This window comes from Phoenix dactylifera, unplaced genomic scaffold (genome assembly GCF_009389715.1).
Source record: "Phoenix dactylifera cultivar Barhee BC4 unplaced genomic scaffold, palm_55x_up_171113_PBpolish2nd_filt_p 000162F, whole genome shotgun sequence".
NCBI classification, from domain to species: domain Eukaryota; kingdom Viridiplantae; phylum Streptophyta; class Magnoliopsida; order Arecales; family Arecaceae; genus Phoenix; species Phoenix dactylifera.
This window is the reverse complement of record NW_024067705.1, coordinates 156,042-182,908: the sequence shown is the minus strand read 5'-3', so window position 1 is coordinate 182,908 and position 26,867 is coordinate 156,042. Positions and strand designations below refer to the sequence as shown.

At 36.7% G+C, this 26,867-nt stretch overlaps 1 protein-coding gene across 2 annotated transcripts; it reads right to left on the bottom strand.

Moving 5' to 3' along the window:
* Positions 1 to 3,295: 3,295 nt before the first annotated feature.
* On the bottom strand, positions 3,296 to 21,818 carry LOC103724377 (probable 1-acylglycerol-3-phosphate O-acyltransferase). 2 transcript variants are annotated; one of them, XM_008815609.3, is made up of 9 exons: positions 21,508 to 21,817; positions 17,008 to 17,244; positions 10,314 to 10,360; positions 9,703 to 9,821; positions 9,457 to 9,617; positions 8,341 to 8,450; positions 8,148 to 8,247; positions 3,758 to 3,881; positions 3,296 to 3,660 (listed from the first exon to the last, which is right to left on the bottom strand). In XM_008815609.3, the coding sequence occupies exons 1-9, from the start codon at positions 21,678 to 21,680 to the stop codon at positions 3,532 to 3,534; spliced, it is 1,200 nt and encodes a 399-aa protein (XP_008813831.1). In that variant the 5' UTR covers positions 21,681 to 21,817; the 3' UTR covers positions 3,296 to 3,531. The 2 variants fall into 2 exon arrangements, with proteins under 2 accessions (XP_008813831.1, XP_017702438.1); XM_017846949.3 differs by lacking the exons at positions 8,148 to 8,247; positions 8,341 to 8,450 and having other exon boundaries at positions 21,508 to 21,818.
* Positions 21,819 to 26,867: the final 5,049 nt, after the last annotated feature.

Genomic DNA, 26,867 nt, shown 5'->3' with positions numbered 1-26,867 from the left:
AGTGTTTCATAGGTAGATTTGGACTGAGTTAGTCATAGGAAATTGCTTCCATTTATGACAGTGAAACTCAATTGAATGGAAAGAGATAACATAATTATGTTAAAGAACTCTGTATTGAATAATCAAACAAGTTTAACTTGTTCATGCATTAGGATATCCTCTATCTAGTCTCCAAGTTCAATTTACATCACTCCATTAAACTTCCTAATTAGAACTAAACAAACCGCAAACTTAAATCATCTTTCATATTTGGCTTTACATCACTCCATTTCTTTTCTTACATACATGCAGTGTGAGCTATGGAAGAAAGAAAGGACAATTAAATCATTATGTGAATGAATGAGTTCAAGTATTTCTTTGACATGGAACTCTCCTCATTGATTCCCATTAGTTGACATATTTGCCCACTTCCAATACACAGAATGGAGATTGCAATCATAGAGGAAAATAGAATACTTTTAAGAGTATTTGGGAGGATAGATGAGTGATTGTATATTTTACATTTATTAATGCACATCTTTCAAAACTTTGGACATTTTGACTTGGTATTTTTTTTACGGAAATAACATTAATAATTAGTCAAAAGTATTCTCAAGTTTGGGTTATCCAAAGGATGTATCCTTTTGCACTACATTCAAACATTAGGAGATTTGAGCTTAAGTTAGAACCATACTTATCTCGATTATTCTTCATGTCAAGTTAAAGACTTTTAACAGTATTTAGTTTGATTATAACAAATTAAAAATATTAATATTTGTTAGATACGAGGTGGAAAACTAAGTTCATCATAAAGGTATCCAAGGTTATACGAATTTATTTTTTGTTTGCTTGGGCTAACTTGCCATGTAGCTTGGTTCGCACCCCTCTCATTGCACGTTTATATGTTTAATCATAAAGAGGGACATTCATACTATGTTTCTGAAAGGGAAAAAAAATGATTTAAGCTTATTCTTGAATTAAAGTTACTAGATAATAAATACAGGGAACAATGTGTCTAGTCGGATAGGGTTTATATCGGGTGACATAAACTCTTGATCCAGGCCCAACCTGACTCAGCCCGACAGCAAGTCAAGATCTCTTGACTCATACCCACCCACGAATCATTTTGGGTCACCCATTTGATTATAAATTCTATGCTAACCTAGATCAAACCTAATTTACAATTCTTACTAGTTAGTTTCTGAAATGATTTAAACAACTAGTATTAAGAAAAAGACTAAGTACTTAAAAAATTCTTATCCAAGATCATAACTTAACCAAACCTAAAATACTTTGATCCAAATAGAACTCTATCATCGACCCAAATTGGATAAAAGTTTTGACCTATAAGCAATCCATTTAATGTTCTGGAAATCCTGACCCATACTTAACCCTAAGTAAAATGCACTAAATCCAAACTCAACCCAATTAGGGTCAGGAGGGTTTGTTTTCTCAGGTTGGGTTAATTTTGCTAAGGTTTTTCCATTTAGGTGAAGTATACATTTTTCATCGACTTTTTAATGGATTGATAATTAATTTAACATGGAGCCAAAACACTGACAATGTTTTTGAGTTGATCTAGGTAAAATTAAGTCATTTGGATCAAACTATGATAAAAATTGTTGCATATATTTTAATTGGTGGTTCACTTTTTCTTTGTGTAGCTAGGGTCTGAAGCCCAGTGCTGCACTGCTCTATGAAAAACCCATTTGTTGGTGTTGACTCCTAGAAGGTTGCGAAGGTGGAGAGGATTTGAGCGCAACCTTCCATCCTTTTTAGAGAACAGGAAGGCCTCTATATCTTCAATATCATCATGGTAAAATTTTGGGTGTAAGTTGGTTAAGCAGTGATAGGTCAAGTTTTGGCCAGGACGGGACAAGGGTGGGTCCATAAAGTTCAGAAGCCTACTAGTCAGGTAGGTTAGCAGAATCAATCAATGAGCATGTTTGAGTCCAGGAGTCTTAGCTTGATAGGGATCATGAATTGTAATAGGGTTCCACTATTTTTCATTAAACAATAAAAAGAAATTATTTTTTGATTCTGCACAGAATCAAATGTAGTTCGATCTTTAGCCACCTGTCATACATGCAATCTGATAGATTAGATTTTTTTTTTTTTTTTTTGGTTATGTGATGACGTATTCCCGAGCTTTTCATGGGTCTATTGCTTGTAGTTTACTAACTGTATGATCATGTCCACGATGAGCCTTATCACATATTCTGATGGCCTAATCTGTTTACTCGACAACTCTTTCCGCTATTATACACCTTGTCCGCCATCACGGTATAGCTTCCTTAGTTCTTGTGCTAGTAATGATGAAGTACCCGCTAAACTTTAAATGAGAAATGCATAATTACATGTTCTATGAACCTAGGACATGTTAAAAGAACCAAACAAGTTTAGTAATTTATTGTATTAACATTCATGTTCTTGTGGTGGATAACATAAACCACAATTTCTAAGTTGATTCTTCGTAGTTACCTTGTCGGACCGAACAAATAATTTTGCTCCTTCCACCGGCTATACTCTTCTTTTTGCTTTAACTATTAGTTACTTCTTAGTCCCCTACCATTTACGATCCTTATCCATGAGATCTCCATTGTTTGGTATTGAAGTCAAAATGCAATCAATGTTACCAAATTGTTTGGCCCAAATATGAAAATGAGCAAATGGTTCCAACTTTTCTTACTAGCGTATCAGATTTCAACTTTGAAAATAAATTTTAACATATTGTTAAGATTGCTCTATCATAACTTGAATATCACAAGCTCGAAATGTAAAGAAAATCTCTTCATATGCAGGAGAAGGCTATGTATATCCATTATATCCTGCCTCGTGCTCTAAACCACCCTTTTCTTATTCGATTACAACTTTTTCTCTTTGCTTTTCAAAGTTTTGTTTCATTAAATGAACAAGGTTGATTAAATGATCAAGAATTAATTGTTGTTGTCAGGTATGGTAATCAAGTATGCTTACATATGATTATTCAAATTTTACTTGTCTAAATTTCTTTTATAGTTCTATCACTGACATGGTAAGAATGATTGGATAATTGGGACAGCATTGGTACTTCTACATAAGCTTACCAAATTCGAACTACTTTTTAGATTTTCCTTGATGGTTTTCCTGTTCCTATCATCATTGAGTTATGATTAAACAAATATTAGGTAATTTTTCAGTATTATCCGTAGCTTGTTTAATCTTGCTTCTTTATTCTCGTGAATTTCAATTTCAGTTATTAGGCAGGTAACGGAGCTAAACTCATAAACAGAATATAGTCACCAAAGCCAACGGAGCTAAACTCATCACAGATTGTGATGGTCATTTGACCAAAAGATAACATAACCTGTCAGAACATCCTGTAAGTATCTGAAGTCGTTCATCTATTTATTCCAAAAGCAACAAGATACACAGCATACAAAGATGATTGTATTGGCTAACACATTGAGTTACAAGAATGGTAATAATACATTTGACAACCTACACAGCAGTAATGCCTTCAGGTATGGTGTTATAGGACACCTAAAGTAGAAAAATGGACAAGATGACAACCTACACAGCAGTAATACCTTCAGGTACAGTTTGGTCATCTACATGAACTGCGGATAGAAATCTCCGGCATGCATGGAAGACCGCTAAGTGGAATCCTGAAGGGTTATCAATGAAAACAAAGTGCCCTCCCTGCAATTGATTAATAAGCACTTAGAAGTTACATCTTCATCATGCTCGTCTGAAAGTAAGAAGGCTTGCACAGAGATAGATAGAGGGAGAGAGAGACCTGAGGAACTCTTATGATTTCACAAGGAACTTTCATGTCCTTGCGAGCTTGTTGTGCCCCTTGAAAGTTCATCCAATCATCGTAACCATAAATAAAGGTAGTTGGCACTTTCCACTCTGAGGCACTGCATGCAAGCAACAAAGACATTATGTGATGCCAATGCAAGTCTCTGAATATATATTCCTGCTGTCAAAACAATGAGAAGGGTAAACAAAGGACTAATGTACCTAGTTATGTGAATCTAAAAGATGTTAATAACATAAAACCATCAAGGAAAATTTTTACTCAGATGTGATGCAGTTCAACTGGTCAGGTTTGACTGAGCGCTATTTGTTAGGCCAAAGCCCCATCAGAGGCAGGTCAGCAGAGAAAAGCCACATCCTACAGTGACTGTAACCATGGAGTCAATGCAGCACCTAATATCAATTCTCAAGATTAGATTTCTGGGTCTCTCTTTTCCATAGTTTTCCTCTCATCAAGTTCTTAGTTTCAATGGTTTTATCATGCTGCATTTCAAGGGGAAAGGGTTACACTGTTGAGTAAAATTTCTAAATTCACCATTGTGACTATAAGAGTGACATCTTGCATGTGGCACCTCTTGTATCCTCATATTCGTCAATGTCTGCCAATTAGTAGTCTAAAGACATGTTCATGAAACAGGATCATTGCTGAACCTTCAAACATATAGCTGTTCATGCAGCATGTGATTTCAAAGAAACAGAAAAAGGAGCAAACATAAGAAAACAACCACCCCATTGAATAAAGATATTGCCTGGGACCACAGGATAAAGTTAGCAAGGAATTCATATGAAGCAATTGCAACTTAATATACATAGCAAACCACATGGAAGTTAAAGTTTTCGCGCATTGAATAACTGATGATCTAAGATGGCAAATGTAGCATTTTTTAACTTGGCATATATTTGACATAGATATACTTGTCGAATCTAGGAAAGCTTTAGATATTGACAAATTTTTGCACGTGTAACCTTTGAGTGTGAATATATCTGCATGAATATATATGCATGTGCGAATACATACACATCTGCAGACATTTAAGACATGCAACACAGCTAAATTACATAGGTGATAAATAGGTGTGTTTGAGGAATGAGCCTTAATGCAACAATACTTTGACATGGGCATCACAGGTTTTAAACACAAAAACAGCCTCTCCACACGAGGGGATGATGTTACGTATATCTAACCCTCCCCAAACCCCATAGTGGCAGCAGTCTCGTACACCGGGCTGCCCTTCTATGAATAGGTGTGGTTGATGAATGAGTTGTTGTGCATCAAGAAGAGGCTAATACACGAAGGTGCCTGAGGAAGTATGAATATATTCGCATGAATATACATGCATGTCCGAATACATACATATCTGCAGACATTTTAAAACATGCAACACAGTTAAATTTAATTACATAGATGATAAAAAGGTGTGGTTGAGGGTAAGCCTTAAAGTAGGAGTTAGGTTGCTCCGCTATGACATGAGCGTTATAGGTTTGAAACACAAAAGCAGCCTCTCCGCACAAAGGGGTAATGCTACGTACATTTAACCATCCCCAAGCCCCAGTGGCAGGTGCCTCATGCACTTGACAACCCTTTTGATGAATAGGTGTGGTTGATGGGTAGGTTGTTGTGCATCAAAAAGAGGCTAAACACGATGTTGCTTGAGGAAGTCACTTGAATACAAAGACATCTCTCCTCTATTCTTTCCTTTGACAAATAAGCTAGCAAGTCTATTGCTAGAGATTAGAGAAAATGCAATGATATAAGAAAGCCGGGAAAACTAGAATGCGGATGTTTCTATTCTTTTTGAGAGCATAGATTGCAAATGTTGACACCAGATAAAATATTTGGCAACCAAAAGTACTAAGGTTTGACAATATGTATTGGAGAAGCTAATGAATATTGCATGAACAAAAATTTAATATAGAGGAAAAAACCACTTTAATGTCTTTTGAGTGTTGCTGCTGTTGCTGAAGGAGATTTAGAAAAATAAGAAAGTAATGTAAACCTTTCATTTTCTTACAATTTTCTTAGTTTCAACATGATGTCATGGGAATTTATAAGGTCCATCATGCGACTTTCTGGCATTATTTAATTGTTAGTTATACACAATTTATTTTCATAAAACCCATTTTTTTATAAATACAAGAATTTACAATGGTGTATATATTTAATTTGTTGTTAGGCAAGGGAATGGTTCTTGGGAGGTTTAAAAAGTCAAACCATGATAATAGGATGGGAGGAGAGGATAAAAAATTAGGCCATTGGAAGAGAAGGGCTAAGAGAGGAACAATGCCAGAGGATGGGGGTGAATGAGAGGGAAAGTGGGATAGGAGGAGGGAAAAAAGGGCAAATAGGAGAGGTGGAGGAAGAAAGGGGGTTGATGGAGAGGAGGGGAAGTGGGTAGGAGAGAAGGGGTAAATGACGACATGAAGAAGAGGAGGAAAGGAAGGGCGAATGGAGGATGTGAGACTTGGCCTTTTTCTAGAGATGAGAAGGTTGGATTTGAGTTTGCAAGAAACAAGTTTTTATGAAACTAGGTAGCCAGGTATCTCAAAAAACGGGAAAGGTATCTCATAAATCTCATTTCTTGACTTTTCTCAAATAATTGTTTGCATAGAAAATTTGTTTTCTTACCTCACATATTGGATCAATAAAACATAACAAAATGAGGTTCTGTAAAATTTTGTATTTCCATTTTCACACCTAAACTTGGTCCTTTTTTTTAAGTACTGGACTAATTGCTCCAACCACTGGGAAAGATAGATGACCTATCCAAATGAGCAAATGCGATGTAGATTGGGATTAAAAAAATAAGAAGGGTTATAATAGGGTAGCACTGAATGTATCTCGACATTTTCTATTTCTGCATTTACTCTTCCCTTTGGTGCTTAATTTCACGTTCCTTATTTTGATTTATTTGTAGCCTAATATTTGCATGTGTCTGCGCATCAGATCTCCACACAGGCTGCTTTCTTTTTCTCTCTCTCAATGGATTAGAGTTGTTCTAACATTTCCCTTATTGTGGCATCAACAAAACTACTCAAAAAATGGAGCAGTTTCTGGATAAAGATTATCATTGGGCCATTATTTTATCATTTCCAGATGTTTTATAACCAAAAAACAACATTTGTTATTCAATATATGCATTGTTACTGTTTACATAAAATAATGTTTTTAATTTGACACCAACCAGATAAAATATTTCTTTGTTCAAATAAAAGGTATAAAAGGAAAAGTATTTGGCTAACTTTGGACAAATAATAACATCATTTTCCTTCTATTGATAAGTTCTTGGTTATAATAGATGTAACCATAATTATAAACATGATTGTTTAATATGAAATGATCTTAGTCATGAAAGAATTAATAAATAATGTTTGTTGAAACCATTACAATTATCAACAATGGTTTCTAAAGGTGTTCATTAAAATGGGATGATAGAATTGTTCAATCTTGACATCCACCAAACATGGCTTTAGTTATCTTCCATCACATTTATCTGCTCATTTCAATTCAGAATGGTTTTTCTAGGATTAAACTTATGATATCATGATTAGACCTTACACCATATTACAATGCAGAAGGGAAAATGATGATTTTTTAATTTATGAAATAATTATTCACCAAGTAAACATTACTTTGGATGGTTGGTTGCAGATTTGCATAATTTCATTATCTAACTACTGTTTTTTGTTTCTCTTTTGCTGCAATATCTAATAGAAGCTCATTACTATAGTCATTTTTACTTTCATTTCATGGATGAACTATGCAATTTAAATTAATTACAATACTATTTTATATTTTATTCAAACTGGTGGCTTGCTTTAAATTGTTTAATATTATTTTGGATAATTGATCAATTTTTCATGTTTATTTGCATCATTGCATATGATATGGAAGATTAATTTTGAAGTTTGCATTGATAAAAGCATGTTTAGCGCACGTGTAGTGCACATACAAAATAACTAGTTTGGTAAGAAAACAGAACTCCTTGCTCAGCTTTCTTCTCTCATTCACTTGTTAGTTTTGCTTTCTACATTCTTATCTACCAGAAAACAATTACAAGATCAACAATTACCGTAGCTGACAAGCATTAACTGGTGTCCTAAGTTTTGGTATAGGAATTTTGAATGGTTCTACGAGTGGCACCCCTGAAATTGGGTCAGAATAAGGGTATTAAGTTTATAACTACTTTTAAAGCCAATCTTCATTTGATGTCACAGATAACAGGAATAAAAGGTACCATATAAATAGTTGTTCACCGAGAAGAAATTATGGGACACAAATGGACCAAGAAGGTTGGTAACGTTTACATTTTGTTTTGTTAGGTACAGCTTCATATTTAGAATTAATAAGAAAATGCACAGGTACCAACCTTTGTAGAAGAGGCTTCCGCGCAAATGCCCCAAAAGAAAATATATACTTCAAGCACAGTTCTCCACTAGCCTTGGCAGCTAAAGTATGGTATACATAATCTTCATTGAGGAAAGAGAGAAAACTATAAAATTCAGGTCAAAGAATTAGAATATTTACTCTGATGTTAGACAACAGCAGTATGTTAAAGTTACCTGTTAGCAATCTGGACTCCCCTTCGGTCAACATGTCACCAGATGAATAAGAACCAAATCTAGCACTTGTATATCTGCGGACTAGATCAGGGCCCCAAGGTCCTAGACCTCTGCTTGACAAAGCAGCAAAGGAAAAATATACCGTATTATCCTTAACCTCCTAGAAAACATATTTTGATGTAATGGTTGATTACCCAGTGGGTGTTACTTGTAATGAGAAGAATGATACAGACTAGAATACATCAAGAAGCAACTAATACTTAAAAGTTAATTAAAGTGTTGAGTTAAAATAGAGTTGTGTCCAGCTCCAAAATCCAGGTCAGATACATATCCAAATCAGATACATACTAGACCCTTGAACATTTATAGAACTTTTTTGTTGCAACTCCTTTTATATTGGTGGTTTGTTGGACTATTCCAGCAATGAGTTTTACCTACCACAATAATATCAAAAGTGAGCTTTTGTTCTATGCAGGGATTGGCCAAGGATTTCGCATATTAAAATTAATGTTTCAAGTGCCGAGAGTCTGTGCTAACCAGTATGTACCATGCCAGGTTACAATCCAGTACTTGGAACGGTTCTGCAAAACACTTATTAAAGATTTTTCAAAAATATTCCTTAAAAAGGTTTATTAAGCTTTTTGTTTTTTGTTCTGACACAGGTGGCATATGTGTCAGCATACCCCATGCCACCAGCACTAAATGCATGATTGTGAAATGTTAAGAGTCTGTGCTAACCAGCATGTACCATCTCAGGTCAGTACCAGTACCTGGGACTATGCTACACAACACTTACTAAACTTTTCTTTAAAAAAAATAATCTCTTATAACAGGTTACTAATCTTTTTATTGCTGTGACACAGGGTGGCATGTGTGTCAGCATGCCCATGCCACCAGCACTAAATGCATGATTATGAAATGTCGTTTTTCTTATATTATCAACCTAACCAGAAAGTTTAAATGAAAGCCACTTCCTTCCAATACCTACAACTATTTAAGAACTGAGGAAGCATCATATGAACAAGAAATATCTATATAGAAGTAATCAGTGGAATGAGCAATTAAAAATATTCCCTTTTAGAAGAAACTTAAATTATACTAAGGTAGAAACATTACCGTATTATTTTTTGAGGAGTAAAGTTGGATTCCCATAGATGATTTACTATTGTTCCTTTCCAAGTTGCTCTAAATTTTGTCAACCACTCTGACTTATGTTCTGACTCGGATGTAAAGCCAGCAGGACCAACCAAAATCAGGTGCTGAATGTGCTCAGGATGCTGCAAAGAGAACAAAAGACATCATAGACACAAGAAAACGCACCTGTAGAAAATTTGTATATAATTCACCTCAATAGTTTATTACCTTCAGAGCATACTTTGCTGCAACATATCCTCCAAAAGAATGCCCGAGCAAAATAAAATTAGTGAGATTTTTGGCCTTGCGCCATTCTTCGAAAGAATCAATGAACCATGCCTCAGTTTCTGCAATATTTCAATGGATAAAAGATGAAAAACAAAAAATTTGTGAATGATCTACATAAAATATATGCTATCACAATTCTAACAAAAGTCAGTATTCCAACACTAGCATCAGAAAGAAATACAAAAAAGAGAATGAAGAATCTTTAGACCAGATTATAATGTCAACTCTCATTCTTTTTCAGTGGGAAGCGACTCTGGGGGCAGAAATGATCAAAGAATAGTGCTAAGCACTTTTCATCTAAATAATAGTAGTTTAACATCTACTAGAAGCTTGTTATTAGTGACATCTTAGTAAAACCAATCACATTCTTATAGAACTACACTTGAGGGAAAATGTTGGTTAGAGAAGATACATGAAACAAGTTTAACATTTGATTAACAGAAATAAATAAATTACAAAATTAAAGAATATTAGGCTACTAATTAATTTCAAATAACCCAACGGTGGAAATAACATGATTTATTAGTTCAAAAGAAGTGGCCTTCACAAACCTTCGGTGCTTTTACATGTAAAGTCTGGTCGACTTGATCCACCCCAACTGCAAAGAAAAATAATCAAGTATAAATTGTTACCATGTGAATGTATCATAAAAGCACAAAATGTACCAAATATGGTAATTAGTATCAAAACATCAAACCAAACAAAGATATAACCAAAAAGTTAAGAACCAAAAGAAAAGAACACAATATAATCAAAATGTCAAAAAAATGGAGGTAAATCTATTGGAGAGGAAAAGGGAACGGAGAGATAATTCAATAAGAAATCCAAAATAACTTTCAGGGGAGCAAGCTAAATGATGAATTGAAATTACAGAAAAGGCACACAAAGTCCCAAGATAATTTTGGAGAACCCACATAGATTTGTCACCAAATCCTTTTTTTATTTAATAGATAGATGTGATGCATTTTGAAATCAAGGTATAGCAACTCATAAAGAAGGAAGGTATGAAGTAAAACAAGCCGAGGAAGCAAACAAGGATAGATAGATAGAAGGAAAGAGGAGGAGAGATTGATCAGATCCTGCTTTGTGATCTGGACTGGATCTGAATATTAAAATATGCAGATTAACGCGAGAGAGAGAGAGAGAGAGAGAGAGAGAGAGAGAGAGAAGAATAATAGATAGAGAAGTTGGGTGAGAGGGGAAGATAAGTATAATCGCACTTCTCTTGATGAAATTCATCAAAATGCACAGTTAATTCATGTTCCTTCACTCAATTTACCCTAGCTTAGCAAACCATAAAAGGTGCTAAAGCTTGGGAGAAACTTACGTATAATTTGTATATTATGACTCAAAAAACCATGTCTCACCTTTTGCATAATACCTAATAATCATCTTAAACTAAAACATCTTCTCATCTAAATCCTTGTTAGATAAATGCTTCTCTCATGTTTTGTGAGGACCATCGTGAGCCGGCCTTGATTAGGGACCGGTCAAGCTAGATGCACCCGACCAAATAGCAGCAGGAAGAAAGGGGATTCATCTCCTCCACCGAGTGAACAGGAATCACCCTATTATGGTGTGGTGTAAACAAGGATGCTCGATTGTGGCACCACGCAATTGAGAGCACCCACCGATAGCCTCATCTCCTCGGGATGTCGGCTGACTGTTACCTAGCGCACCAAGGTAACCGGAGGGAGGGCAAGGCCGCCGCTTCCCCTTTTATTTTTCTCCTCCTCCCCGATTCGGACCACTGAAAAGCCTCCTAACCCCTTCCTTCTATATTTAACACTGCGACCTCGTCATTGCCATTACCCCCTTCCCGCAAACAAGGAATGTGATTAGTCACCACAAGCTAGACCCCCCTCTTGTCCCCGCTTCCTTGTCGTCTGGTGGCCTCCGTTGCTACCAGTCCTGACAGCCTTACTAATGAGCCCTACCAACTCCCCTCGCTCTATTTATAATGGTAGCCATGGAGGCTGCTAGGTGCCGTCATCAGTGGACAGTCAAGAACCACATCTCCCCCTTCTTCCATTGTTTCTCCACTATCCTGCATCAAACCCAGCGACTAGAAACATTGCCTCTCCATGCAGCATCAAAAAACGTGGCCACCTTGCTAGTGAGCTCCATACCCCTTCACCTTCCTCCTCAATTCCTCTCTTTCTCTCTCAGCCCCTCTTTGCCCGAGTGGATGGGCTCAAGGCCCTTATTTCCTCTTTCTTTTTCTCATTCTCTCCTCTCTCTCTTACTCTATCTCTCTCTCTTCCCTTTATCTTTCTCTCTCTCCTCTCTCTCTCTATAAGTCGAACTAAACCCGGCATACACACTCTCTCACCCTATGTTGACCAATCGAAGGTCATTTCCCACCAACTTGATCCCATCTTCAACCCAACCCCTAAACCAGGATCACCACCCTGGACCCATGACCAACATCCCAAATCCCCTCTTTCATCCAAGATTATCTTCCTAATTAGGGTGGATTTGATCATGTGTAGATGGACAGTAATCTGAACCTAGAGAGGACAAGTAAAGGGTCTCTCCTCGACCCACTAGCTAAGGTAAATTCTAGACCTTTATTTCTTTAATTTAACTATTGCGATTAGGCTGTAGAAACTATAGGATTAGTGTTAATGATGAAAAATCGGATTTGAAAAATTAAAAAATAGAAATTAATTATTTAAATTGGTGGTGAAGTTGATTTCTAAATTTCATTATGTTGAATATTAATTTTAGGTTAACCAAGTGCGTTAGGTGGAGTTGCAAACCGAGTTGACATGTTTGGTTGGTTGTGCTACCAGTAAAGGTAAGAATCTCTGAACACGACCACTCACATGATTATGGATATTTTGTACATAGATATATAATATATTAATGATAAAGATAAATAATTTGTACGAATCCCTTTTCACTATCGCCTATATGATTGTGCATATTTTACATTTATTAGTACATGTATTATGTGTTGATGATTTTAATGTTGCTTGGATCATGATATGACCTAATTTAACTACGTATGAACTATATTAATTTATGCCTAATTATAGTGATCATGTTAGGTGTCAATAATTTAAAGAAAATCATAATTTTGGCATAATTGTAAGATGGGGTATGGATTGGTTGGCATGCCTGAAAGGATGAAACACAATGTATATGGTTTCAGCCTTAGGAGACAGGGCATGATTTTGTTTGGCCTGCCACAGCCGAGAGCATGGTTGTGACTAGTCCAATACCAAAAAAACAATTCAACATGATACATTATGCTTAACTATAAGTGACTTTTAAGTAAACTAGGTTTTGTCATAACCAAGGTCCGCCGTACCGGTCCGGATCGGCGTACCGGTGGCCGGCCGGACCGGTACGGTACCGGTCCGGACCGGTACCGTACCGGTCCGGACCACTTTCTTTCCCATCAAAAAAAAAAAACAACACCACAGCGAGGCGCTGTGGTCCCCCCCCCCAAAAAAACACCGTACCGGTGCGAACCGGCCGGTTCGCACCGGTACGAGGCCGGTACCAAGCGGTACCGGCCGGTACCGGCCGGTACGGTCTCCGTACCGGCCGGTTCACAGAAGAAAACCGGAAATACCGGTTTTCATCTGTGTCCGATACCGGTCAGGGACCGGACCGGTACGTACCGGCCCGTACCGGCCGGTACGGACCGGTACGTACCGGCCCGTACCGGCCGGTACGGACCGGTACGGCATTCCTTGGTCATAACTATAAGATCGAGAAAAAGTGGAGCATCTAGACTAGTTGGCCACACATCAAACATGGTATATATGGTGTGTCAACTGTGGGCTAAGTTGCAGTATCGTGGTTTTTGGCCATAGGCGGAAGCAAGGTATGCCGTACCGGCCGGTACGGGCCGATACGAACCGATCCAGGTAGGGACCGGTACCGGATCAGCGTGAAATCTAGTACCGGAAGTTTTTCATTGAAAAACCGGCCAGCACGACTGTCGTACCGGTACGAAATCGGTATGGAACCAATATAGACCGATATGGGACCGGTATGTACCGGGCCGGGCCGGTACCGGTACACCGACCGGTACCGGTACGGCGGACCTTGGACGGAAGCATGATATGTGGTTTGGCCTGCCACAAGCTGGAGCATGGTCATCGCTAGTCCAATGCTGGAATAATAGTGTTGTCAAATCTGATGTGCTAATCAGATAAAGGAGAAAGAATCTAACTAAAAATACTATTCAATGAAACTATTGACCTGGTGATATATGCTATGGATAACTGAAGTGCTATTTCGGTGATATGTCATATGCATTCGATGCTGCTTTACTAGTAGTATATGATCCGCTGATTGGCATTGATTTTGTTTTATATGTGAAATATATTAAACAATCTGTGATCAAATAAATATTTAATTACCAAATTGTTAGCAATATGAACTTTATACTTGCCACATTTTAATGTTATCTTAACAGTTATATATATATATTCTAAAATTGTTATCTCATTTATGGTGGTGTGTGTGCATGGAGGATTCTTACTAAGTTGTTAGCTCATATTATTATTTGATATCTTTTCATAGCCGCAGGATGCTTAGCTTCACATGGTCGATCCGAGATTTTGGAGAAAGTGTGTGCTAGATTTTGTTTCTGATATCGGATGTATCTAAACCCTATATTTTCAACATTTATTTATAAAGTGTCTGTCTATCTTAATTTCTAATCTGTTGTTATTAGGTAATAGGTTTAGATCTTTAGACCTTGCATATTCTCTAAGGTCGTGCCCTAGGAAATATGTGGCCATGTCACGTGCCAGGCCTAAGCGGCAGGTTTGGGGTGTGACGTGTCTCTTACAGCTATCTCCCAGTTGGTGCAAGGAAGTGATCATCAATTTGTCCAGTTTCATTTTAAATAGGGTTATGTCATTGCAAGATGGAAAACATACTCCAATAATAAAGTCTCTTCCTAAGGGTTACTATTGCATATCCTTGCATCCAGTGGAAAATTTTGGTGCTTGTAGAATCTAAATGCAATCAATTAGAATGAGTTACATATCTTATACTCTTGCTGGATGCTTTCTTCAGCAATTTTTATGTTTACAAGTAAAAGCACTGTATGGTGATGAAGACAGGAAATCTCAAGTTCGAGCAGAACATTAATATGCAAAGGTGCTTCCCAAAACAAGGTTAGGGGAGAACACTGAACTGCGCTATTAAAAAGATGAATGGATAAAAGAGATAAAAAGATCCCTATTATAGTAGGTCCCTTTGATTATAAAGGTCGCAAGATGGAAACAATCAGAATTTGTATTCGAGAAATTTATACAAAGATATCCAAGTATATGGAAGCACAGGGAACTTATTTGTTGCAGCAAAACATCTCATTTGACTTAGTGATATGGTAATGGTATTAAGTGCCAAAGATCTAAAATATTTTCAGCTCCCTAAAAAGTTCCACTACAAAGTTGGTAAACTACGGATCTGCTTGTTTCAGTTTAACTACAAGAAACAATGGCAGTGAATTCCTTGGAAATGAATCCCTAGGAATGAAGGTCCATTTACAAGATTTTCAAACAGTAGACATCTTCTGTTTCAAATTACTCTTGAATAATTTGTTTTGCATTTTCTTTGTTGGAGAGACTGCCTGTACTAGATAGGAAACTGAGGAAAGCAGGATGGTTTTTATGCCATAAAAGTGACTTTTGATTAGGAGGTCATTATTTGTTTTTTTTTTTCTAAATAATATACTATATGGAAGTTATGGTAATTAGTGAGATACATAGGATGGCAGATTAATGGTTTAATGAACTCTTGAAAGTTGCTTCTTTCATGACTTCCCTGATTTTCAATTTCATCTACAAGGAAACAAACAGACCTTGAGGAAAGAAAGAAAGAGTTTCTCTTGCAGAAAAAATTCAGGACTTTGTTTCCAACAACTAAGTTAGAAGATGACTGGGTAAAAGGTTAGTAAAACTAGCATCTTTAAGTATAAACAATTAAGATTTAAAGGTGTCTTGACTAGTTTAAGGAAAAGTACTGAAGTCTAGAGGTTCTCTCTACAACAAGGTCAATGGAAAGCACTGCACTGTAGCAATTACAAAATTTAATGTTCCTAAAATAGATAAAGATGACCTTATTTTGTTAAATTTGTTTATCATGAAAGTTGCAACAAGGCAATGAATAGAATTTGTGTTCAAGAAATTTAAACAAAGGCATCCAAGTATATGAACTCAAAGAGTGTTAATATGTTATAGTAGAATATCCCAATTTTATTGGATTATGTTATGACGACAATAAGAAGTGTCAAAGTCCTAAAAGTACTTTCAAAGCCATAGAAAAGTTATGAGAAAGTTGGTCAAAATGAGAGAGAAGTTTCCCTTGGAGAAAGTCTAGGACTTAATTTTGATCGCCTGAATCCGAAAGACAATCAAGTGAAATGTTAGTTGAAGTCGAAGACTAAGGTGCCAGTGCCAATACTCATGCTAGTCACTGGCCCACATGGAACACTCGGCATGCTCAGCATGTATTGAGCACAGCTGCACGCCCATACTTGGCATGCAGCTGTTCATTCTAGTGTTTGTGCCTTGTTCTGGTTCAAAAATTGCACTTGAAATTATGGTTAAAGTAGCATCTTTTAAGTATAGAAGGTGCCTTGGACTAGAACTACAATAATGTAGCCACCAAGGAACTAGGTTTTTTCGAAACTATTTAAGAAAAATAAAGCTACATGGTGGCTCGAGAATTCTAGCAATGATGGTGGTTTCTGAAAAGGTTGGGCTAATTTTCAAACTTGGAGAATTTTTTTTTTCACTTGGTGTGGTTTCTAGTGTTATTCCAAACAAGATTTGCAAGATGGAAGTTGAAAGACCAAGGTTATTAGATATTTTTTGATGCATCCAACATGCTGTTTATTATTTGGAATAAATCTATTCCTACCCTTGATGTAACATAATCACAATGACAAATATAAATATTTAAACCTTACATTGGTTAAACTCTTAATTAAATGAAGATTGAAGAAAAGAGAAAAATGAATTAAATGAAGATCAAAGAAAAGAGAAAATGAATATTCAGAGAAGTTGCTAGTAATTTTGGAAGCATTAGATAAGCTGTGTATTAGTTGGAATAGATATATTCCTTCCCCTTCAGGCATAGCCATGATCATAATGAAAAATACAAATATTTACAGGTTAAAACTCTTAACTAAATAAAGATCAAAGAAAGGAGAAAAATGAATATTCAGAGAATTTGCTGCTAAGAGAGTGCTCAAGTAATGGTATTGCTTACCCGAGTTGATCAATGGCAATAACTCGAAAACGACTAGCAAGGGCATCAAAGTTTCGAAAGAAGAAACCTTGAGAAGCACCATATCCATGAACCATGACAAGTGTCGGCGAGTTATCCTGGCTGTCAAATGTCACTGTATTGATAAACCTGGGCTGATCACTGGAAGACCTGAACCATCTAACCTTTGACCCAGGTGGCCCAGAACCAATATTTACTTGCTCTTGGACATATCCAGTTCTGAAATACAAAAAGAACTCCTAGAAATAATAATTTGATCTTTGAAATACATAAACAGAAAAAGAAATCCATAAATTACATACTGAAATATTTGGTTTTACACATATTATTTGAATATATTAAAGCTTCCAAATATCTGCCTACATGATCCAACTAAGTATCTAAGAGCATAGAAACCGGAGAACCTAATAGATCTTGCTAATATATTCCAAAACTACCATTTAAAATCTCACACACTGGGTAAGAAACTGAAGAAAAGGTCTCTTTTTCATATAACAAAAACTTTTAAATACAAATACAAATTCAATATTGATCATTAAGCACCAGACTGAGTAACAAATTAAACCATAAAATACTAATTAATAATAATGGCATTTGCCCAGATGATGATAATTATAACTTATAACGATAGAAATAGGAACCAAAAAGGGCTTATAGTACCCCATTTTCTTAAGGTACGCAATAATATTAGAGTTTTTGGGGGTCATTGTACAAAATATCTCTCTATTTCAATGTACATAAACACAGACATGCGGAACCCCAAACACAAAGATACAAGTCTTTTGCCTCTATGTTAGCAAAGAACACAACTTTCGTGCAAATTAGACTTTTACTGGGTAGATATTTGAAGATATGAAAGGAAGGTACTGGGTTCCCATTGCAAGGTTTCTTCATATTCAATCTTCAATAATGAAGCTTTAGCATTAACCAACTCTTAACCATGTCCCCTACATGGAAAGAATTTGTTGAAGGAATACTTGCTCCTTTAGGCCCCTTATAGTATCAGAATTTTGAAGATGAACTTAAAAGAATTGCTAATAACAACAATTTAGAGTGTCAAATTTGTTTGAGCGGTTCTCTAATTGAGTTTGTGATTATATCATGGTATGTTGTACCGTACCATACCGGACGGTACCGTACACACACACACACACACACACACACACATATATATATATACACATATACACATTTACATATATATATATATATATATGTATGTATGTATATATGTACAAATATGTATATATATGTATATATGTGTGTATATGTGTGTGTGTCTATGCATGATATATATGTACATATATATGTGTGTAGTTCAGATACTATAATCAGAAATTCCAGCAACTCGCACAACCATGAAATAATAGGCTACTAAGTACTAACTGCACTAGACCATATTTTTCTAGAACAAAAAGAACCTGATAGCAAGCTACAAAATCATAGAAAATTTATGAATTAAAGGTTTTAGACTGTTGGAAACATTCATATATAAAATTTAAAGGAAAACAGAGAATCTGGCCTAGAAGAGGCACGAGTATTGCTGCCAAAAACCTATGATGACCCCACTACACATAGGTCTAGGTGATCACAAGGGCTCCAAGGTACAACCCTAGGCTCTCAATAACCCTAGGGGGCGTTTGGTAACCCCAACAGGATCACCACGGTGATCTAAGATCCCCGGTAATCTGAATGCTGGGGTGATTTGATCTCCAGTGATCTAAGATCAATATATTTGGTAAGCCATGGTCCAGTGATTAAAAATCTCCAGGTATCCATGAGTAACTTGTTTGGTATCGTACGGAGATCCAACATCACTGACCACATAATACCACAAATACCCCTGATATATCTTAGATGGATTTTTTATGTGTTTTTCATTCTCATGAATAAAAAATGTAAGTCAATATGCTAATTCCTATAATAGCTCCATAATTTTGTCAAATATTCTACTTTTAGTAGCTCTTATCATATATTTATTAATCATATAAAATATATTATAATAAAATATTAATATATTTATCAATATATTAATTATTAATATATTCTATAAAAATATATTTATTAATCCTATAAATTATTAATCTTATAAAAATATGTTATTTTTCATTATAGAATTAATATTTTTATTTATACTTATAATAGATTTTTTAATACTAATAATTATTTTGATTAAAAAAATAAGGTAAATAGGAGTAATATATTAAATATTTTCGTTATATAAATATAAAATATAATAATATATTTCTACTATAATTTAAAATTATCCTTCAATAATAATATGATAATAATATGATTAGTAATATATTATAATATAATGTATATCATTAATATAATACATAATATCAACATAATATTATATATATATAACATTGGCATAATATATTGATGGTATATTGATATATCAATTTTTCTGCTAAATTGAGGGGTATCTTTGTCTTTAACTTTCAATCCAAGATCACTGTCGTAGGGTGATCTTGGATTTTCGACCTCAAGGACGGGTATCCCACCACTGGGTTGCGCGGTGATTTAAAAAGTGAAGGTGATTTAGGATCACCGCCACGTAGGATCACTGTGGTGCAACCAAATGCGGTGATCTCATCACCTCTACCCACATCACCCTTGATTCTAGGATGATCACCCCATACCAAACGCCCCCCTAAGCTCTCACATGATGAAAGGAGTCAATGGAACTGACCCTTCTCAATTGCCTAGAGAACTATGAAACAAATTGGGAAGGAAAGAAATATAGGTGGAAAGCAAAACACATAAGAAATAAAGTTTCTAACAGGACTCATATAGACCAATGTATTATAACTTTGAGCCTCAACGAAGTGGAGAAAGAGTTTTCTCCAACCGCCTCAGGTCTTATAGGAAGCCCACAAATCTCTCAACATCCACCAACGTTAAAAAAACAATAAACCATCAAATAGAGATAAGAATAAGAGAATGGAAAGCCATATCATATTAATGATGGTTCAAAGATCAAGATTGCCTACCCCAATCCCTCCAATGATACTATCCAACTTGAGTTATACCATGGGTTGCCTAGATAGAAAGAATTTGAAAGAATTTGTAAATGGAATACTTGCTCTTTTACACTGTTTAAAATATAAGAATGTTAATGGTGAACTTACAAAAATTCCTAGATGAATTTTTATTTGGGGTATCAGATTTGTTTAAGCGGCTCTTCAGTGGAGTTTGTGACAGTATAATGCAACCACCCTTGTGAACTTCTAATGAGAGACAATGTGCCCAACCATCAAACAATGTGCCCAACCATCTTCATTGCTAGGTTATAGGGGAAAAGATTTAATGAATATGGTTTGTGCTCAAAGAAGCGAACATAACACATGATAAGTAATATGAAGTGTTCCAAGACGAATTACCTGACACCAAGCCCTCAACGTGCCTATTATGTAGGCTACACAAAAAGAGCTTTGGAAATGAACAATTAAAGGCATCTTTTCACATTCAGATGGAAAGTGATCCTAGAGATATTGTTGCACATGGAAGATATTACAGTCTGCATGCACAAAAGCTAGCCCTTCACAAAAGATGCCAGCTGAACAAGACAACAAAAATCACCATATACTGCAAAATAAATAAAATCCAACTTTAAAGAGAAGGTCAGTTTTGAAGGGAGGAGTGTTAGGAGCTCTTATTTTGTTAGGATTGGGTTATGATAGAGGGTTTCTCACTATTGGGCTGATTTCTTTTAGCTTTTTAATTTGCTACTACTTCTTGGATAAATTGAGTCATGGCTATATTGCATTGCCTTGCTTTTGAAAGGCTAGTAATTATGTGGAATATAAATATGTACAAACCCAAGGGCTGTTTACCCAAATCAAATAACTGTTCTCTTCTCCCTCTTCTTCTCCTTTTTTTTGCCCTTTCTAATCTTTATTGCTCTTGATAGAGATATCAAGTGCTATCAACATCAACTAAGGAAACTGTGCCATTACTGGAGCTTTTGGAGTATAAAGAAACCTGAGACACCCCTTGAAACTTGAACCAAATGGAGAAAGGAACAGAACAAAGGTCATAGACAATGTATCAATTCAGACACATACTCAAAAATTACTTTCAAAAATTACTGCAAAATATCTGCATAACCATACGGCAGGATCTCCTTTGGGAATCTAAAATTTTAAGCCACAACTCATAATCCTTGTCTTCCAACTAATCTACACCATATATCCAAGTTAAAAACCCTAGCTTGCATGACCATTAAGACTTCTCAGTTTGATCATTATGCAAAAAAATTAAGCTTGAGGTAGTGAAATTCTCACACGAACCAATAATTTGCAATCGAAGATTACAGATTCAAAACTAATCCTCAAACCGGAAGAAAAAATGCACGGTTTTGAATCCATAGAACTCCACAGAAGCAACATAATTGCACTCCGGAACAAATTAAAGCTTTCTTTCGCGAAATAATCGATAGAATAAGGGAGATGGGATTGGTGCTTAGGGACATACTTGACGAGGGAGAGGAGGCGCTTCTCGGCGGCGATGATGCGGTCGGTGGACGTGGGGATCCATCGTAGCACCGACGGCCACGCCCACCTCGTCGCCGACGAAGACGCCGCCTGCGACTCCACGCTCGCCCTTCTGATCTCCTCGGCCATTCTCCCCGCCGTCGCTCGGCTCATGCCCCGCTCCCGGTCGCGTTACAGGCTGAATGCGAGCCTCTCGATCTTCGCTAATAAATACGCAACAGAGGCCGAACTGCCGGACCCGCGCGAGCACCCACGTTTCGACAGCGTTATGCTATCTCGGGGTCTCATGTGCCCGAATCCATGCTTTCTATTAATAATTAGGAATTCTATTTACTGGACCTCTTTTTCTTTCTTTCTTTCTTTCTTTTCTTTTTTTTTTTTTTTTTTTTTTTTTTTTTTTTTGGTACAATGGCACCTTACTCTACTTTAGTGCAGGACCTGCCAACAGAATCAGAGACTAGAACCTGGCTCAAAAGCAAGGGAGGGCCCCCCCGGTGCAGCCAAAGTATCTCTCAAGAGTGCTGCGCAGCGTAAGATGCAACCCAGTCTGCAGCCCTATTCATTTTTCGGTACACGTGCACTATCTGAAAGGCGTTACAATCTCTCAGCATCAACCTGATGTCGCACAGCAGGGTACTGTCATCTCTCCTCCTGTATCCAATCGATCACTGTAGCCGAGTCACCCTCCAAGATAATGTGCTCGGCCCCTAACCTCCATCTCGCATAGGAAATCCCCTCTCATGCTGCCTTGAGCTCCATCTCTGTAGCTGAGAGCCCATCGATCTATCGCCCACCAGCAGTAATCAGCTGTGAGTTGTGGCCTCTAATCACAAAACTTACACCACCTTCACCACCAACTTCTGGAACGCTACCATCGAAATTCACCTTCAGATAAGGAGAAACCTAGGCGCTGAAGCTGATGCTAAAGCTGCCGAGCGGGGGTCCCAGATGTCCCTGGCCATCCTAAATAAACTCAGTGAGGTAGCTTTGATGATCTCAGTCGTCTAAATGCGGGCCCTCTCAACAATACACCATGAAAGTTTCTGTCTATCATCAAAAATTCTAGCATTTCGGTCCAACCATAAATAATATACCATATAGGCCAGTTGAATCTGTTACTCCAACGTCACCGCTTCCCTCAACTAACACAGATCCGCGGCTGACCTGCCCCTAAAGCAATCCCGTACAACTCCCACGCACAACTTTTCCTTTAGAAAATATTAAAAAAAAAACTCACGCGCACAACTTTTCCTCGAGTCCGAGCGTGGGCGGCGCGAGAGAGAGCGTCTCTGGCCATCCTTTGGAGTCCAAGGAACGGAGAGCCGTTTTATATGGCCTCCGGGATCGGCAACGACCTGGCCCGTTGAGGTCCAGCTGAGGAACTTTGAACATTGAACAACCGCTGTGGAGGTGTTTGGCTTTAATGATGATTTGTTTAACGGGTCAAAACGAACACGGTAACGTCACTGATGACATGTTGTTGTATAATACTTAGCAATGAGGGTCAGGCATATTAAAACCCAAATTTGACTATTAGTTATACCTCCGGGGTTTGTTAATGTAATATGGGATTATGCAAGATGCTCTCTGGACTCCTATCATCTGCTATTGGCTGTGTATGAGTCTGTGATGCGTGGTGAGAGAGAGAAAGAGGGATTCCAACCCTTGGTTTTAACATATTAGTCTTCTTTTTTCATTTCAATTTCAAAACAGTCTCATTTTTCTATAAAAAGAAAGAGCGTCTGATCTTTGGTAGATGGAACAAAACAGCCCTTGACATCCGACAATGACTAGCTTCAGTGACCGCATTTTATTTGATTACATATAATCATAAATTTTTCTATTATAACTCAGACTCATTAGACAAATAGTTAACTCTCCATCTCTTTCTTTTTTTCTTTTTTTTTTAAACCAGATTCATTAAGCCAAGCTAGAATAAATGCATTCATAGAAAACAAAAAATAAAATATCTAAAAATTTAGCCTTAAAGTAGATTTAATATGATTAGCAACATATATCACCATCCAATCTGCTACATTATTAGCCTCTTTATAGATATGTGTCACTTCAAAAAACTATAAAGTTATCTCCATTTTCCAGCAATCTTATCGTAGTGGATGGGTACTGATCTCTGAAGATATTGATCCAAATAGCCACCTAAAAACTGTCAAGGAGTCTCTTTCAAGAATAATATAAGTTGCTTCTAAATTTTTTTGTTTCTTATGACATACCTTTCTATGCAGCATGAAATTTTGCTATAGAAACTGTAGTATCAACCAATCTAACTCTGCCTGCTAGAACTAAAGCACCATTTGCACTTCTAATGACAAAACTAGCTCCACCCCCAGTCACCTCTATTGAAAGCACTGTCATCAAAAATATCTTAAGAAAACTAGAAAATGGTAGCTCCCAAGTGAAGTAGATCCTTTGAGGAGATGCAAAATCTACAAAATAAGAGCCACAATTTTTCTCATCTATCAAGGTTTCTCTTAGGGCAGTAATATTAATGTATTCCTCTGCGTAGCTCAAAGCTCTCCTAAGACCCTATCAATGTTTCTACGATGGCCCAAGAACATGCTCATTCTTCAGCCGTAGAGAGACTTTTGAATTTCGAGGTACCATTATAGAAGCAAGCTGATCTCCGCAGGCAACAATCCGCCTCTGCAACAGCTGCTACTTCTTCTGCTGGGTCTAATACTATTGAGATGTTCGATGATATCGCAGTCACTCCAGTCCCTGTTAATCGATTGAGTAGTCATAGGAGTCGCATTAAAGCCCCTATGGAGGCTTCTTGCTACTGCCCTACCATAAGAGCAATAAGCCAGTCACAGGCAAGCAACCTCTTGAGTCTCTAACTTCCGAATCCGAATGCCCAAAAGACCTACTGGTCGGCCACTGCTGCCTACGATCCAGTGTGCAGGGTGCTCGCGGATCGGAAACCTTTCCCAAGAAAGATCACTGAAGGGCTCTAATCATTATGGGATTCCGAGCAATATGTTGGAATATGCAATCATTTTTGGTCACCCAAATTTAATGTGCAATATAAAACATCAATGCTGTCTCAGAACGCTGGTTAACCTTTCCAAATCGCTCTTTAATAATCTGGAGAAAAGTATCAAGAGAAAGTGTGGGAATAGTTGAAGCATCAGAAATCGAGACCTGCCTCCAGATATGGGTCGCCATCTACAATATAAAATAATATGAGAAGTGGATTCCTCTAAACGATGACACAGGTCACAATAATTAAGAATATGGAAACCATGCTGGTGTAAAATGTTGTGACCCAAAAATCAATTACATGCTAATTTTCATATAAGTAGAACAACTTTAAGATGAACACTAACCCTCCATATCCAACCAATACTTCTAACCAATGGGGCTTAAGGGTAAAAAGTTCATAAAAATCTGCAACTTTGACCTACAACCCGGACGAAGAGCCCCATCCCAGCTTATATGCACCATCTCCACTAGGTATAGCAATAGTAAGAATTCTTTGCCAATGTCTTTGAGAATAGTTGATTTATCATTGATGCATTCCAACTATTCTCACCAGCCAACATAAGATCCTTGACCTTAAGATTTTGCAATGATGTAGAATCAACTGGAGCAACTTATTTTTCAACGGGCATAGAAGAAATCGAAGGGTGTTGAATCACATCAATAGATGTGCCATGCCCACAATCCATTCGAGATTGGTTAGAATCAATGGAGCAAAAGAACATATCTTTCTCCAAATATGTGAACTATTATGTGAACACACCGGAAGGGACATAAAAAACCATGCTCCATAATTTCCCCTCATAAGAGACACCAACAAAGAAGCTAGAATAGTAGAAAACGGAGTGTAAGCATAGAATCAATTAAAATCATGTTGCTTGCTGGGATAAATGCTTGAGTCATATATTGAATGAGTTGAATGCAATACAAAAATTTCTGGACAAGGTAAGATTCAAGTTCTACATCATGAATAAAATGGATAAGTGTTAGAGATGGAGGCTAAGGTTGCATTTGGAAGAATAATAAGAGGGAGCTGGCTATCTGTAAGACTCGGCTCGGTCCGTTGACTAGCCGGCCTAGCCAAACTTGATCCTTTAGCTGGGCCTGGAGCCAAAGGAAAGCCCAAAGGCCTGCTTCTAGCGTATTCAGGGCAGAGTCCTTGTTCAACATAGAGGAGGTGAAATCCACCTTCTCCTCGGACTCCTACAGCAGAAAAACTTGCCAACTATTTAAGAAACCTTTTTGAAACTAAAGAGTTGATTAATGCATAAACATAGAAATTGCAATCAGTTTTGGTCAATTTCATTTGAAATTGATTCAAATCATCCCAATTAGATTGAAACAAATCAACTAACTAAAATTGATTACGATTAGCGAAAACCCTATGGGCTGGTTTCTAATCAAGTAGTTATTTTTTTCTCTTTGGAAGATGGTAGTTACTCACCACCATTTAGGTTTGATCTAAGACTTCTCACCTAGAGAGAAAGATACCAACCAAATGAACTATGGATTTGTTTCAAATTACGTAGTTGCTAGTTGATACTCTTCATTTGACCCAAACATATTTGTGTTTTCCAAAACTTAAAACCTCTCAATAGATATTTTTATTTATTGGAGAGGAGTGGCCTACATCTTCTCATTGGAAATGTCTCATAGGATTGTACTAAGAATGGAACAATATTAGTTCCCTAATCAAGTAACACTAGTTATAGATCCCTAATTATTAAGCCATATTAGTTCTATTGTAATACACATTAGAAATATTTTGTATAAACAATGTTTTTATTAAGTTAGTAAGGATCACCAATGTGATTCCTCATGTTCCGATTTTTTTTCTTATGAAATCAAGATTCTATGATCATGATATCTAATGCAAAGACTTAGGCTTTTCTAATAAGTAGATTAAGAAAACAAGAAAAGAAATTAAAGAAAAGGGTTAGATCGAGGTTGAAAAGTAGCTCCCTCGAAAAATGAATGCCATGCTATGGATGGACACAAAATATGCTTTGTTTTGTTAAATAAACTGAGCATCTTTTAGAATATAGAGGGTATCTCATATATGCATGTAGTTATAATACATGCCGGTGTAAAGAAAATTTTAGAATGTTGAAAATATCTATGTAATATACATACATCCATACATACATGCACACATATATATGGTTTGGAGATCTCTAATCCATGCATTAGACTATCACAAATATATAATTGTAGTTAGATAACATGGTATAGATGAAGGTTTGCAAAATATATGTTTTTTTATGAGTCGGTGTTGTTGGCCTTCTAGATCACATCCATTGGTTTAAATTTTCATATTTCCACCACCAATATCGAATTTGATGA